This window comes from Scyliorhinus canicula, chromosome 2 (assembly GCF_902713615.1).
Source record: "Scyliorhinus canicula chromosome 2, sScyCan1.1, whole genome shotgun sequence".
NCBI lineage: Eukaryota > Metazoa > Chordata > Chondrichthyes > Carcharhiniformes > Scyliorhinidae > Scyliorhinus > Scyliorhinus canicula.
The window spans coordinates 48,308,436-48,322,111 of record NC_052147.1 but is presented as its reverse complement, the minus strand read 5'-3'; the positions used below and the strand labels follow the sequence as shown (position 1 = coordinate 48,322,111).

At 43.5% G+C, this 13,676-nt stretch overlaps 3 protein-coding genes across 5 annotated transcripts in view; 2 read left to right on the top strand and 1 right to left on the bottom strand.

Moving 5' to 3' along the window:
- LOC119953406 (cytochrome c oxidase assembly factor 8) overlaps positions 1-5,777 on the bottom strand; it is a 22,029-nt gene extending 16,252 nt beyond the window's left edge. Inside the window, exon 1 of the mRNA XM_038777663.1 lies at positions 5,758-5,777. The gene's annotated coding sequence lies outside the window, so the exon portion shown is untranslated. The remainder of the gene's footprint in view (positions 1-5,757) is intronic.
- Positions 5,045-13,676, top strand: LOC119953398 (40S ribosomal protein S26). 2 transcript variants are annotated; one of them, XM_038777641.1, is made up of 3 exons: positions 5,045-5,178; positions 12,072-12,151; positions 13,244-13,676. In XM_038777641.1, the coding sequence occupies exon 3, from the start codon at positions 13,266-13,268 to the stop codon at positions 13,614-13,616; it is 351 nt and encodes a 116-aa protein (XP_038633569.1). In that variant the 5' UTR covers positions 5,045-5,178; positions 12,072-12,151; positions 13,244-13,265; the 3' UTR covers positions 13,617-13,676. The 2 variants fall into 2 exon arrangements, with proteins under 2 accessions (XP_038633569.1, XP_038633579.1); XM_038777651.1 differs by lacking the exon at positions 5,045-5,178 and adding an exon at positions 5,289-5,309.
- The window catches only part of bag5 (BCL2 associated athanogene 5), a 29,924-nt gene continuing 21,323 nt past the window's right edge, over positions 5,076-13,676 (top strand). For both annotated transcript variants that reach the window (XM_038777591.1, XM_038777582.1), the window contains exon 1: positions 5,076-5,178. The gene's annotated coding sequence lies outside the window, so the exon portion shown is untranslated. The remainder of the gene's footprint in view (positions 5,179-13,676) is intronic.

The window sequence follows — 13,676 nt, the reverse complement described above, 5'->3', positions numbered from 1 at the left end:
TGTTCTTTTGTGTAGGAAGTGTACACAGTCAATTTAGGTAAATCGCATGAAGTCCAGAACTTTTCCACCATGCTAAATACAAGAAACTTGCCAAGCAAAAACGTAGACTGAAATCAGTACGAAAGATGTTCTCGTGGCACTGTTGTGGGTGATCACAGATGATTTGATTTTTGTCTGCTGTGTGGCTGCAGAGTGGTGACAGTTTTCATGGGGTTTCGACAAACCAAGGTTATCGGCAATTATTTGTGGTTTTCTTTTTTTCAACAAAATTGAAACAGCTTAAAAATAGTATTTGCATAGTTGCTAATAGCCTGGTAGATACAACAACAATGTACTGAAATTTGAATTAGAAGACTTAACGTATTTTAACTCAAACTGACACGTGAATTTATTTATTTATTTTAAAAAAATTTAGAGTACCCAATTATTTTTTCCAATTAAGGGGCAATTTAGCGTGGCCAATCCGCCTACCCTGCACATCTTTGGGTTGTGGGGGTGAAACCCACGCAAACACGGGGAGAATGTGCAAACTCTACACGGACAGTGACCCAGGTCCTCAGCGCCGTAGGCAGCAATGCTAACCACTGTGCCGCCCTTGACATGTGAATTTAGACTGAGCCTGAAACGTTGACAGCAAACCAAAGTCGCACTTTGGAGGCACGGCAACCAGATAGGAAAGAAACTGAATAAAAATTAATTTTATTTTTATTGTATTAATATACACTGTCATCAGCTCCTGCCAGAACATGGTCAGGTAACAACTGAAAGTTGATTGGTTCAAATGGGGTGGCGGAGCAATGAGTGTAGATTGGGGATCCTGCATTCAACAACCTGGTCTGCTTACATTTTGTCACTTTAGGAAACTTGAGCTTATTAGTGCAAGAAGGTTGGTTTCAGTCACACTATCCAAGAAGATAGGAGTAGTAGAGCTGTCCAAGCAATTAGCTAGTGGCTGTTTTAACTTATAAATGGTACAAATAGAAGATTTTGTCAACCCTGTTTTGCTAGGTAATAACATTTTGAGTATACAATTATTGGATTGGTTTATCATCACGTGTACCGAGGTACAGTGAAAAGTATTGTTCTGGGTGCAGCTCAAGCAGATCATTCCGTACATGAAAAGAAAATACACAATAGGGCACACATAAAATACACAATGTAAATACATAGACACAGGCATCGGGTGAAGCATACAGGATACATTTATGCCTGAAAGAATTGAAACTTTTGAAGAATTGAACAAATTATCTAAACATGAAGAATTTGACTACTGAATTATAAAGTGGCAATCTTTACAATCTGTGAATAAATTGGAACCATTCTTGTGACTCTTTTCTGCATTCTCTCCAATGCATTTACTTTCTTCCGAAAGTGCGTCACTCAGAACTGGATGCTAACACTGATGCTGAGGCCAAACTCGTGTCGTAATCAAGTTCAACATAACCTCTTTGCTTTTGTACTCTGTGTCTCCATAAATAAAACTGAGAACACTGCATGCTTTATTAACAGCTCTCTCAATCAGTCCTGCACCTTCAATGTGGCAGGGCCCTCTGTTCCTGCACCCACTTTAGAATTGTACCCTTTATTTATATTGTCTCACTATGCACTTGTGACCAAAATTAATCACTTCACATTTCTCTGCATTGAACTTCATCTGCCACTTGTCCACCCATTCCAACAACCCGTCTATGTCCTTTTGAAGTTCTACATTACCCTCCTCATAGTTCCCAATGCTTCCAATCTTTACATCATCCAAATATTTTGAAATTGTATCCCGTACACCACGGTCTAAATCATTGAAATATATCGGGAAAAGCAAAGATCAAGGAGTGTGCAGGGGGGTAAACTTTCGAGCGGGAGTTGCCACGCTAGCAAGTAATGCTGGTGAACAGAGGTGAGGTGGGGGAGGAGGTCGTGAGAGGCAGCCAGGATGTGGGCGTGTGGGGGGCACTGCAACATGGCAGAGTTGGAGGCTGAGTTTGATCATGGGCAGAGAGGGGGCCATCTTAGATGCGCCTGGTTTAGTGCAGCATTGATGAGGTAGAACTGGTGGGGGACGATGGCGAATGGTAGTGGAGAATGGAGGCGTAAGCCTCCGGTAAGACTCGTGCCATGGAACATGCAATGGGCCGGCGGTTAAGAGGTCCTGGGGTTTTCCACACCTGAGGAGTTTGAAAGCAGAGGTGATTTTTCTGCAGGAGACACACCTCTGGGTGAGGACTAAGGTTAGGTTGAGGAAGGGATGGGTGGGACAAGTATTTCACTTGGGGTTTGATTCGAAGTCGCGGTGCGTGGCCATTTTGTTAAATAAAAGATGGTGTTCGTGGGGCCAGGGAAGTGCGAGACCCGGTTGAGGAAGATATGTGATAGTGAGTACGGTGCTGGAGGGGACGCCGGTAGCGCTAGTCAACGTATATGCGCCCAATTGGGATGATGTAGGGTTTGTAAAAGGGTTAGTGAGAATGATTCTGGACGTGGATATGCACCAACTGATTATGGGTGGAGATTTTAATTGTGTGACGGAGCCAAAGGTGAACAGGTCAAGCCCCAAGTCAATGGGAAGGTCGAGGATGGCGAAGGAGTTGAGAGGGTTTATGGAACATATGGGAACAGTTAATCCGTGGAGGTTCAGGAACTCGAGGAGAGGTATTCCTTCTTCTTGCACGTGTACATGGTGTACTCTAGAATTGAATTCTTTGTGGTAAGTCGGGTAGTGCTGATGGGGGCGACATAGTGATTTTGGATCATGCGCCACATTGGCTGGAGGTGAGGCTTAGCTCGGGGCAGGTGCAGAGGTTGGGGTGGAGGTTGGCTTTAGATCTCTTGGCAGATAGGGGTTTTGTGAAAAGGTGAGGTTGGCGATTAGAAATGATTTGGAGCTTAATCAGAATGGGAAGGTGTCGACAGCCACATTCTGGGAGGTGTTGAAGGCGGTGGTTCAAGGGGAGATAATCTTGTTCTTTTTTAATTTTATTAGAGTACCCACTAATTTGTTTTTCCAATTAAGGGGCCTTTAACATAGCCAATCCACCTACCCTGCACAACTTTGGGTTGTGGAGTGAGACCCATGCAGACACAGGGGGAGATTATCTTGTTCAAGGCACACAGGGACAGGAGGAGGGTGGAGCATGGACGGTTGCTGGGCAATATAGTCACGGTGGACAGGAAATACTCGGGGGCTCCCACCAAGTTGTTGGCAGAGAGGAAGAGGTTGCGGGGGGCAGTTTGATAGGTTGACCATGGGAAAGGTGGTGGGGCAATTACGGAGGGCAAGGAGGGTGCAGTTCGAGTAAGGAGCGAGTCATATGCTGTCCCACCAGCTACGGAGGCAGGCAGCGTCTAGGGAAATTCTACGGGTGCGGACAGAGAAAGGTGAGGTGGTGCCAGAGCCAGGGAGGATAAATGAGGTGCTCAAGGGGATGAGAAGTTGTATAGAGCCGAGCGAGAGGAAGGAGTTATGGGACGGTTTTTGGACAAGTTGGAGTTCCCAAAGTTCGAGGAAGGGAAGAGGCAGGTGTTGGAGGAGCTGAGGGAGGTGATAGATAGTATCAGGGGAATGCAGTCGGGGAAGGCCCTGGGGCCAGACAGCTTCTCGATGGTGTTTTAGAAGGCATTTCTTAGCAGAGTTGGCACCTCATTTGTTGGGATGTTTAGTGGGGTGTTGGAGAAGGGGGAGTTGCCAGAGATGTTGACTCAGACGTTGATTACCCTAATCCCGAAGAAGGGGAAGGATCCGCTGGAGTGTGGGTTGTGCAGGCCCATTTCGTTGAATAGGAACATGAAAATACTGGCTAAAATGTTGGCGGGGAAGATGGAGGGAGGTTTGCCAGGGGTGGTTACCGAGGATTAAACAGGTTTTCTAAAGTGCAGACAGCTCTCCAGCAATATCAGGAGGCGTTAAATGTGGTTATGACTCCTTCAGGGGGCCGGAGGTTATTATTTCTATGGATGTGGAGAAGGCCTTTGACCGGATGGAGTGGAGGGACTTGTTGAAATTTTGGGAAGCTTTGGGCCGAAGTTAGTGGCGTGGGTGCGTCATTTGTATGCATCCCTGGTGGTAAGTGTGCGTAAAAAAACACAAACATCATGAGTTCACTGAGTTTTAGACTGCACAGGGGAATGAGGCAGGGGTGTCCATTGTTGCCACTGCTGTTCGCGCTGGTGATTGATTCCTTAGAGATGGCCCTCAGAGGGTCAGTGGAGTGGCAAGGGATTGTGAGGGAGAACAAGGAACACTGGGCGTCGAACAGGCACTGGAATGGTCACACAATAACACTTCATCGCAGTGTTAATGTAAGCCTAACTTGGGACAATAAAGATTTTTTTTCTACACTCCACCAGAACGTCTGCTGTTTCGAGCCCTCGGTATCTGCCATAGGCCTCTTTTTTTTTTCCTTATCCAACCTGACTATACCTTGAGATCCAGGATTCCCTGGGCTTGTTGCTTCCACCCTTCGCTTTACGGGAACAAGTTAGCCCTGTACTCACTCGTTTCCCTTTTGATTGAATTCCACTGCGCTGATGTAGATTTAATCCTGCCTTATCCTATTAAACCAAAGAGAAAATACTGGAAAATCTCAGCAGGTCTGGCAGGATCTGGAGGGTGAGGAAAATGCTAACTTTTCGAGTCCAGATGTCAAAGTTACAAAGCTTGTCAAAGTTATCCTATTAAAATTGGCCATGTAAAGGTAGTACAATATTTCATGCATTTTAGATAGAAAGGACCAGATTCCAGATTCCGGGGGCTAATAAGCTTCAACCGATGGTGGTAGTTACACCTGGAGACTGGAAGATGGTGGGAAGATTTCTCGTTTACCTCGGCACCATTTTCACTTTGATCAGCGGCACTGTTGGAGAATGGACAGCACCTTCCTGACAACACAGCGCATCTGTCTGCTTCAGCTGCCGTGACCCGAGCACTGCGTCTTACTCCCCCCCACAACAGCTTGCCGAGACACGACAGCTGAGGCCGGGAACAGCAGCTCATCGCGCGCGCGAGAGAGAAAAAATGACACCACCGTCCTCGCCAGGTCCGGCACAGTTTACGGCAGTGAGGCAACCGACGTCGTTTCCTGTCGCGAAGCAGTCCGAGGACAGTCGCGGTGTCGGCTGCGCGCACCTTCCGGTGAAATTAGCACATGCGCTTGGATCGACGGTGTCGGGCCTGGTCGCTTGACGGTGAGTGTGATTGAGTCTCGCACAAGAGCTTGTGCAGTTTTCATCGGGGAGGGGTGGGAGCGAACTCGTGTCCCCTGGCCCACCGCCCCCTCCGGGGTTTGTTTGGAAGCCGTTTTCGGTCCGCATTCCCGGTAGGTGAGCCGGTCTGGCCTGTGTGCCTGCCGGGGCTGACACTGAGCTCAAATCTCAGGCCTGAGCGGGCGCGCTGGGCCGCGCGAGAGCAAATAAAGTCCCAGGGCCTTTTACTGCACTGACACGTCCTAATTTAGCTGGCCCATCCCGTCTGCGCCAGGTCACACAATAACGCGCGTTTTCTAACCTCATTCCCATCAGTCATCTAGTCTGGGAGAGGCAAACGTTTATTAGCCAACCTAGGTAGATTAACAAACTGACAATTTTATTTCTAACCCCGCAGCCCAGCATTAATCGTGTTACTTCGTATTTCACCTTTTGTTTACCACGATTTCCACCATTCTCGGTGGAACGCTTTTGGCAGAAATGTTTTCATATTTAATCTTCTCTAATTTATACACGCTCACTGGTTCTTCCGAATTTGTCTAATTGAAATCTTATACATACACATGTTCTTGCTTCCTCGTTATTTTAAGCAAATCCCCCGTCTCTGATTTTAGACTTTTCTGAAGTAAATAGATCCACGCAGCTTTCTGCTAACCGCCTTGGTTTCAACTCCAAAAGCAAAATACTTTCTCGCTCCACTAAAAATCTCTCTGCTTGATTAAGCCTTCCCCCTAGATCGCTGCCAGAGCTCTCGTTGAAATATATGGCCATGTGACCATTTCTCACAAAATAAATTCCTCGAAAGAAAATAAATAATGTGCATTGATGATAATTGATAATGGTACTTTTCACAACCTTGTGTTCCAAAGCTCTTCACAGCCAATGAAAATGGGGCTCATGTATTGAAGGGAAATAGTTTGTACACAGCAGACTCTGGAATGCAGTGATATAGTGACTAGTAGACTGACATGCCAGTTTTTGTTTGATATGTGAAACTTTAAATATTATATCTGATGATAGCACATTGTAGGGAGGATGCAAAGGGATAAAGATAAGTGGAAGGAGTGGGCAAAACATTGGCAGATGGTATATAATGTGAATGAATGTATTCACTTTGGCTGGCAGAATATTTCACAATATGGTAGCATGTAGATACAGCAAGTAATTAGAAAATCAAAATAGAATATTAGTCTTTATTGCAAGTGGAATTGAGTATAAAAGTAGGGAAAGCTTGTTACAGCTGTATAAGAGCATTGGTGAAAGCAATGAGAACAGGCTGTACCAGACCTGGTATTGTGCAATAATAGGATTAATTCATAGTGATTTTTTTTTGTAATCTTTATTGTCACAAGTAGGCTTGCATTAACACTGCAATTAAGTTACTATGAAAAGCCCGTAGCAGCCATACTCTGGCACATGTTCGGGTACACAGAGGGAGATTTCAGAATGTCCATATTACCTAACAGCATGTTTTTCGGGACTTGTGAGAAGAAACCGGAGCACCCGGAGGAAACCCACGCAGACATGGAGAGAATGTGCAGACTCCGCACAGACAGTGAGCCAAGCCGGGAATCTAACCTGAACCCAACTGTGCTAACCACTGTGCTACAGTGCCACCCATTTGCCTGTGTCTATGTATTTACATTTTGTATTTTATGTTTGCCCTATGTATTTTCTTTTCATGCATGGAATGATCTGTCTGAACTGTACACGGAACAATACTTTTCACTGTGCCTCGGTGCATATGACAACAGACAAATCCAATCCAATTCTAAAAGATTCGTCAGCCAATAGGAAATATAATTGGCATAAATGGGTCTTTTTCTTGACAGTATGTGATGAGTGGTGTGTCACGGATCATTGCTGGGGTCTCAACTTTTCATAATTTAATAAATAACATGGCTGAAGGTATGGTTGCTAAATTTGCTAATGACAGCAAGATAGTTGGGCAAGTAAGTCATTAAGTGGGCATATGGAGGCTAGAAAGGAATATATAGATAGATTAAGTGAGTGGGCAAAGATCTGGCAAATTGAGTATAATGTGAAATGGTCCATTTTGACAGGGAGAATAAAAGAGAAGCATATTATCTAAATGGTGAGAGATTGCAGAGCTCTGAGAGAGAGGGATCTGGGTGTCCTTGAGCCTGAATCACAAGGTGTGCAGGTACAGCAAGTAATTAGGAAAACTAACAGTGGATTGCAAGGAGAATTGAATACAAAGGAGGGAGGTTTTGCTTCAATTATACGGGACATTGAAGACACCACATTCAAGTCCAGCCTGTCCAATCTTTCCTTGTAAGACAACCCATCTATTCCAGATATTAGTCTGGTAAACCTTCTCTGAACTGCTTCCATCGCATTAACATCCTCCCTTAAATGAAACCGATACTGTACAGACCTCCCTCCTTTGTATTCAATTCTCCTTGCAATCCACTATTAGTTTTCCTAATTACTTGCTGTACCTGCACACCTTGTGATTCATGCTCAAGGACACCCAGATCCCTCTATCTCGGAACTCTGCAATCTCTCACCATTTAGATAATATGCTTCTCTTTTATTTTATATTTTAATTGAAGATCCTGAGGGGTTTTGACAGGGTGGATATAGAAAGGATGTTTGTGGGAGAATCTAAAACGAGGTGTTACTGTTTAAAATTATGGGGTCATCCATTTAAGACAGATAAAGGAAAAAAAGTTCTGAGGGCCATAGGTCTTGGAATACTTTTCCTCAAAAAGCGAAACCAATGTCTTTGAATAAGGCAGATGTCGATAGGAAGCTATTGGGGCTAGGCAGAATCTGCAGTTGAGGTTACAATTAGATCAGCCATGATATTAAATGGCAGAGCATTCTCAAGGGGCCGAGTACTAACTTATAAGATTGTATTGAATGGTGGAACAGGCTTCATGGGCCGAATGGCCAACTTCTATTTTTGAGTCTTATGATCGCTATATAAACGTTATGTCCTTCATACATAGACATCTTAATTTATGTCTAGTATCATTTACGAATACACAAATCTGTCTGTGCTGTATTTGCTATGTTCTATGATGCCAAACTGATAGAAAACTTTACAAATAATGAAAATGGCCTGGCAGAAACTTGTACGATATCCTTCTATTTTCAGCAGATCTACTTCATGCGGATATGTTCTTGGGACTTGTAGGTGTTTTATTTTAATCCATAGTTAATGCCAGCAAATAATGGAATGTTGCTGTAGTTTCCAAATTTATTTAAAAAAAGAATTATTTGGAGCGCAGGAGTTTTTAAAATATATTTTTAAAAAGGGGAGATGAGAATTTATTTTACTCAGCAACCTGTAACGATGAGTGTATGCAAGCAGACTCCGCTTTCAGAAGGGAATTTGGTCTCCACTTAAAAAGAGGAAAAATTGCATATTTCTGAGGAAAGAGCAGGGAGGGAGTGAGATAATTGGTAACTCTTTCAGAGGGCAGGCACATTGGACCAAATTATTCTATGGATGAAAGAGCTGGGAGCAAAATTAAATCTGTGGTACCGTAGCGGTTGGGAGGATATAATTTCTGTGGCAAATTTATATAAGCAGTTTCTATAGATTAACACACTGATGGGAAAAGTTGATAATAAAAAGTAAGGTGTTGTAGATAGAAGTGGGGCTGCAGTGGTTAGCACTGCTGCCAGGGAACCAGGTTCAATTCTGGCCTTGGGTGACTGTGTGGAGATTGCACGTTCTCCCGGTGCTGTGTGGGTTTCCTCTGATTGCTCCAGTTTCCTCCCACAGTCGAAAGATGTGCAGGTTAGGTGGGTTAGCCATGATCAGTGTGCAGGGTTACGATTAGGGCGGGGCAGTGGACGTAGGTAGAATATGTTTTCCGTGTCAGTGGCACCTCCTGCACTGTAGGGATTCTTTGGATAAGTGTACGCAAACATCACTTTAAATTATGGTTATGCACCTATCTGTCTGTTTGCCTACAAATTAAATTTGGACTGCTTGGAGTCTTGCAATTACTGACCTCTAACAGCAGTACTTGAGCAATAACCTTAAAGGGATCCATTGAATGAAAGTCATAACCTGTATTCTGCACCCCAGAATTGCCAATGGAGTTGATATTAACTCTTTACTATAGAATCTACAGTGCAGAAGGAGGCCATTCGGCCTATCGAGTCTGCACCGGCCCTTGGAAAGAGCACCCTACCAAAACCTACAATTGTGGTGATATTCAATTATGATCAGTTGGCTAACAATGTAACTCCTATAATAAAGCACACTGGACCTCTTGTATGTTTTATAAAATGTATGCAACCTGCCTGCATTTTCACAAAGATCGCAACTAGAACTACAGATTAGGAGATTTGTATGATGTCAGCCGTGACTCATTTGATAGCACACTGAACAACAAAGTTCAAGTCCCACTCCAGGGCTTGAGCACTAGAATTGAGGCTGTGCTCCAGTGCAGGATAGAGGGAGTACTGCACTGTTGGACCTGCTGTCTTTCGGATGAAACATTAAACCCAGGCCCCAGGTGGATATAAAAGAGCCAATGGCACTAGTTTTGAAAATCAGGGGATTGGCTTTGGTGCCTTGGCCAATATTCATCCCTTAATCACATCACAAAAAAACAAATTATCTGGTCATTATCACATTGCTGTTTGTGTGGGAGTTTGCTGAGCCAGCATTGGTTTCCACATTTCCTACATTTACAACAGTGACTACACCTTAAAAGTAATTCATTGGCTGTAAAGTGCTTTGAGTTGTCCGGTGGCTGTTGGAATGACTATATAAATGCAAGTCTTTTTTCTTAGCTGATCTGGCTCTTCCTATGGAACTCCATACCTCTGCACTGACCTATGCCCTGCTTCTCTTTCTGCATTTCCCCAAAAATCTAACATTTCTTGATTTGCTTTGAGTTTCTGCCTCCAATATCATAGCTTGAGGTGCAATAATTTTTCTTCCAGTGGAGAAGTGCTTCCGAACATCAGTCTAAACCTTTTCCTTTTACTGCTTTATCCTTGTTTTGTCAATGTTAGCTGCAGCTCAGTTGGTAGCACTCTTGCCTCCCAAGTCAGAAAGTTTCAGGTTCAAATTTCAGGACTTGAATACAAAAATTAAGTTTGGGCTCCACTGTAGTACCGCGGGAGTGTTGCCTGACTGGAAGTGCGGTCTTTCAGATGAGATACGTAAAGAGTTCTCAACTGCTTTCTCAGAGATAAAGATTCCATGGAACTAAGAGCAGGGAAGTTATCCCTGGTGCCCAGGAAGTTTCCCCCTGCATCAACATCACAAAAAGATTATCTAGTCACTATAACATTCCTGTTTGTGGAAGCATGCTGTGCACAAGTTGGTTGCCATGTTTTTACCGTTACAACATACACTTCAACAATACTTCATTGGCTGTAAAGCACTTTGAGATACCCAGTGGTTGTGACAATTGCAATACAGCTGCACATCTTTCTTTTCCTGCAGTTGTCACATAACTTGAAATAATTGTCAGTTTATCCTTTCTATTTCACTTAGTATCATGTATACCTCTATAGAGACACCTCTTATTTGCCTCCTTCAGAACTGAAGAGTCCAAGGTTTTCTAATCTTTACTCATAAAACACAGTTCTCTTGACACCTCATGACTCTTCCCTACACTATTTCCAGAACTTTGATCTTTGTTATCTCTTGGTGAGCAGAACCAAACACTATTTGAGAAAACAAACTGCTGAAAACACATAGCAGGTCAGGAGAGGGAAACCTTTCAGGTCAATGCCCTTTCATCAGAACTGAAAAAAGGTAGAGATGAACTATTTTTAACTCAATTACTGAACTAAAGGAATGGGGAAGAAGTTAAAAGGAAAGGTCAATGGGATGGAGGGTAAGAGTAAATAAATAAATGGATTATGGTACAAGGCATAATGGAATTCAAATGGTGTCAAGAAAAGAGAGGAGATGGATTCTGAGATGATGTAAATAGGAGACTAGCAGAGCGGGAAGGAGTGGGAAACTCTGGAAAATGTGGCAAACTGACGGGCAAGCTGCAGTCAGGAAGGCCACTTCAGAAAGACAGAAAAATCTCAAGGGACAGACCACCATGATGGCCATGTTCCAGTGGGAGATCATCACCCAAACATTAACTCATATCTCCACTGGCTCTGGTGCAGGCATCCTCTGAATCTAATCATGTTGTCTCAGAGAATGGGAGCAGTGGCTGAGATCCAATGTTAAGGCTGTAAAGTGGCAAGTAGAAAAATGGGGTGTTGCTCCTCAAACTTATATTGAGCTTCATTGGAACAGTGTGGGAAGCTAAGGATAGAAAGTTCAGAATGGAATGAAGATGTAAAATGGCCAGTGACCAGAAGTTTGGTGTCAAACTGAGGTGGTTAGCAAAGAGATCACTCTGGAAGAGCACCTCTTGCTCTTGCATGTAAATATACTTGAGAGATAGAAAAATGGACTAGGGAGCAAGAACAAAATCCCTTTGGAATGGTGAAAGGTGGGGTTGGGGGGGAGATATATTTTGGCGGTGACGGCATTGCACTGAAGGTGGCAGAGGATGATCCCTGAATGGAAGGTGAGGACAACGGGGCCACTATCGTGCTTCAGAGAGGGAGAGGAAGGGGTGAAGGTTGAAAAGCAGGAAGTGGCATTAACATGGACAAGGGCCCTGTCAGCTATCATGAAGGGTGCCCAATTATATTTTTCAATTAAGGGGCAATTTAGCATGACTAATCTGCCTACCTACCCTTCACGTCTTTGGGATTTTGGGGGTGAGACCCACACAGACATTGGGAGAATGTCCATTGATTTGAAATGTTACCGTTTCTCCTTCCATTGGTACTGCCTAAGCTGTTGATTGTTGCCAGCATCTTCTTTCCAGATGTCCAGTATTCATGATATTTTACTTTTGTTATAGTATTTGAGGTGTAGCCTGACCAGGGACATTGCTTCGGTGCTGCTGTATTCCTGATATCAATTTCTTCAATACTTTTGAAGGTATTTTGCACCTTTCTTCAGAACATTGTATAATCGGCTTTTATGGTTAAATTTTGTTTGTAACTTTGTAATTCTGGTCAACTGTTAATTGTTAATCATTTGGCTGTGTAATCTACTTCTGTTGTGCAGGTGATTTTTAAGGAATGAAGGAATGTGGCAGTGCTTTAAACCAATAAGCTCTATACCCAGCATTATGCACACATTCTAACAAGATGTCAAACACCTAATTTGCACGTGTAACTTCAATTTTTAGCATTGGGCAATGGATAATATAGTGGAGTAGTAAAGAATGTAGATGTACAAATGTCCTAAGTTACTGAATAAAGAGAGTTTTAGGTCCAATGTATAAGGTAAAGTTTTAGGTCTAGAGCCTAGCGGAAATGGCAAGCTTAAATACCTGCAACGTTATTTCCCCAGTCTCACTACCCAGCATCAAGGGCTACCTATTCCTGAGTCGGGTATTAGGTCTATATAAATTGTTAATAATGGCGCTGTGACGTACATAGGAGCCCAATTGTTGCTTCTGACCAGTGTTGCGTAGCAGTTTGGCTGAAGAACATCCTAAACAAAAATTTCTCGTCATTCTTTTTGAAATAGTGAGGAGCAGAAGCATGCCACCAGGCTCCAGAAATTGATCACGGGAAGCTACAGCTTTCGGGTTTGCAGACCAATTGCCCTTTGGATCCCGCATTCCTTTAGTTGAGGTCTATTCAAGTTGGCTAATACTTTGGTAGCCCAAGGCACTTGACTTCTGTTTGCAGCCAACCGCTTAGTGCAAATGTAGTCCAGTCCTTAAAATGGGTGTAATGGAGAGCATCCAACCCATGACATTTTGAATGTCGATAAGTAACCTTCAGCGATATTCTTCAAACAGAGTCTCAGTGAGGAGGAAAGATTTGCAGTAATGAACTGTTATCCACTTCTAGATAGAAGCTTGATGACTAGGAACAAGAAATCTACCTACCATATTGACAAAGTTCAGTGATCTAAACTAGGGCAAGCGAAATACATTGGAAGGCTATTTTATTCATTCACAACAAAAACACAATGAATAGTAATTTGTCAAACAACATTTTTTCCTTTCAAAAATAGTAAGAGGTGACTCGTGCTGAAGATGACCAAGAAGCGAAGGAATAATGGACGTGCCAAGAAGGGCCGTGGCCATGTCCAGCCCATCAGATGCACAAACTGTGCCCGCTGCGTCCCCAAAGACAAAGCCATTAAGAAATTTGTCATCCGCAACATCGTGGAGGCTGCTGCCGTTCGGGATATTTCAGAGGCCAGTGTTTTTGATGCATACGTGCTGCCCAAGCTGTACGTGAAATTGCATTATTGTGTCAGCTGTGCCATCCACAGCAAAGTGGTAAGAAATCGTTCACGAGAGGCCAGGAAGGACCGAACTCCTCCTCCGCGTTTCAGACCAGGAGCCAACCTACCACGTGGACCTCCTCCCAAGCCTATGTAAACATTAGTGGATCCTATAATTTGATTCAAAATAATAAAATTGTTGGACCATTGAAAACAA

Excerpts from the sequence above, each read along its gene's own strand:
- LOC119953398 (XM_038777641.1), top strand. The coding sequence starts at position 13,266 with ATGACCAAGAAGCGAAGGAATAATGGACGTGCCAAGAAGGGCCGTGGC.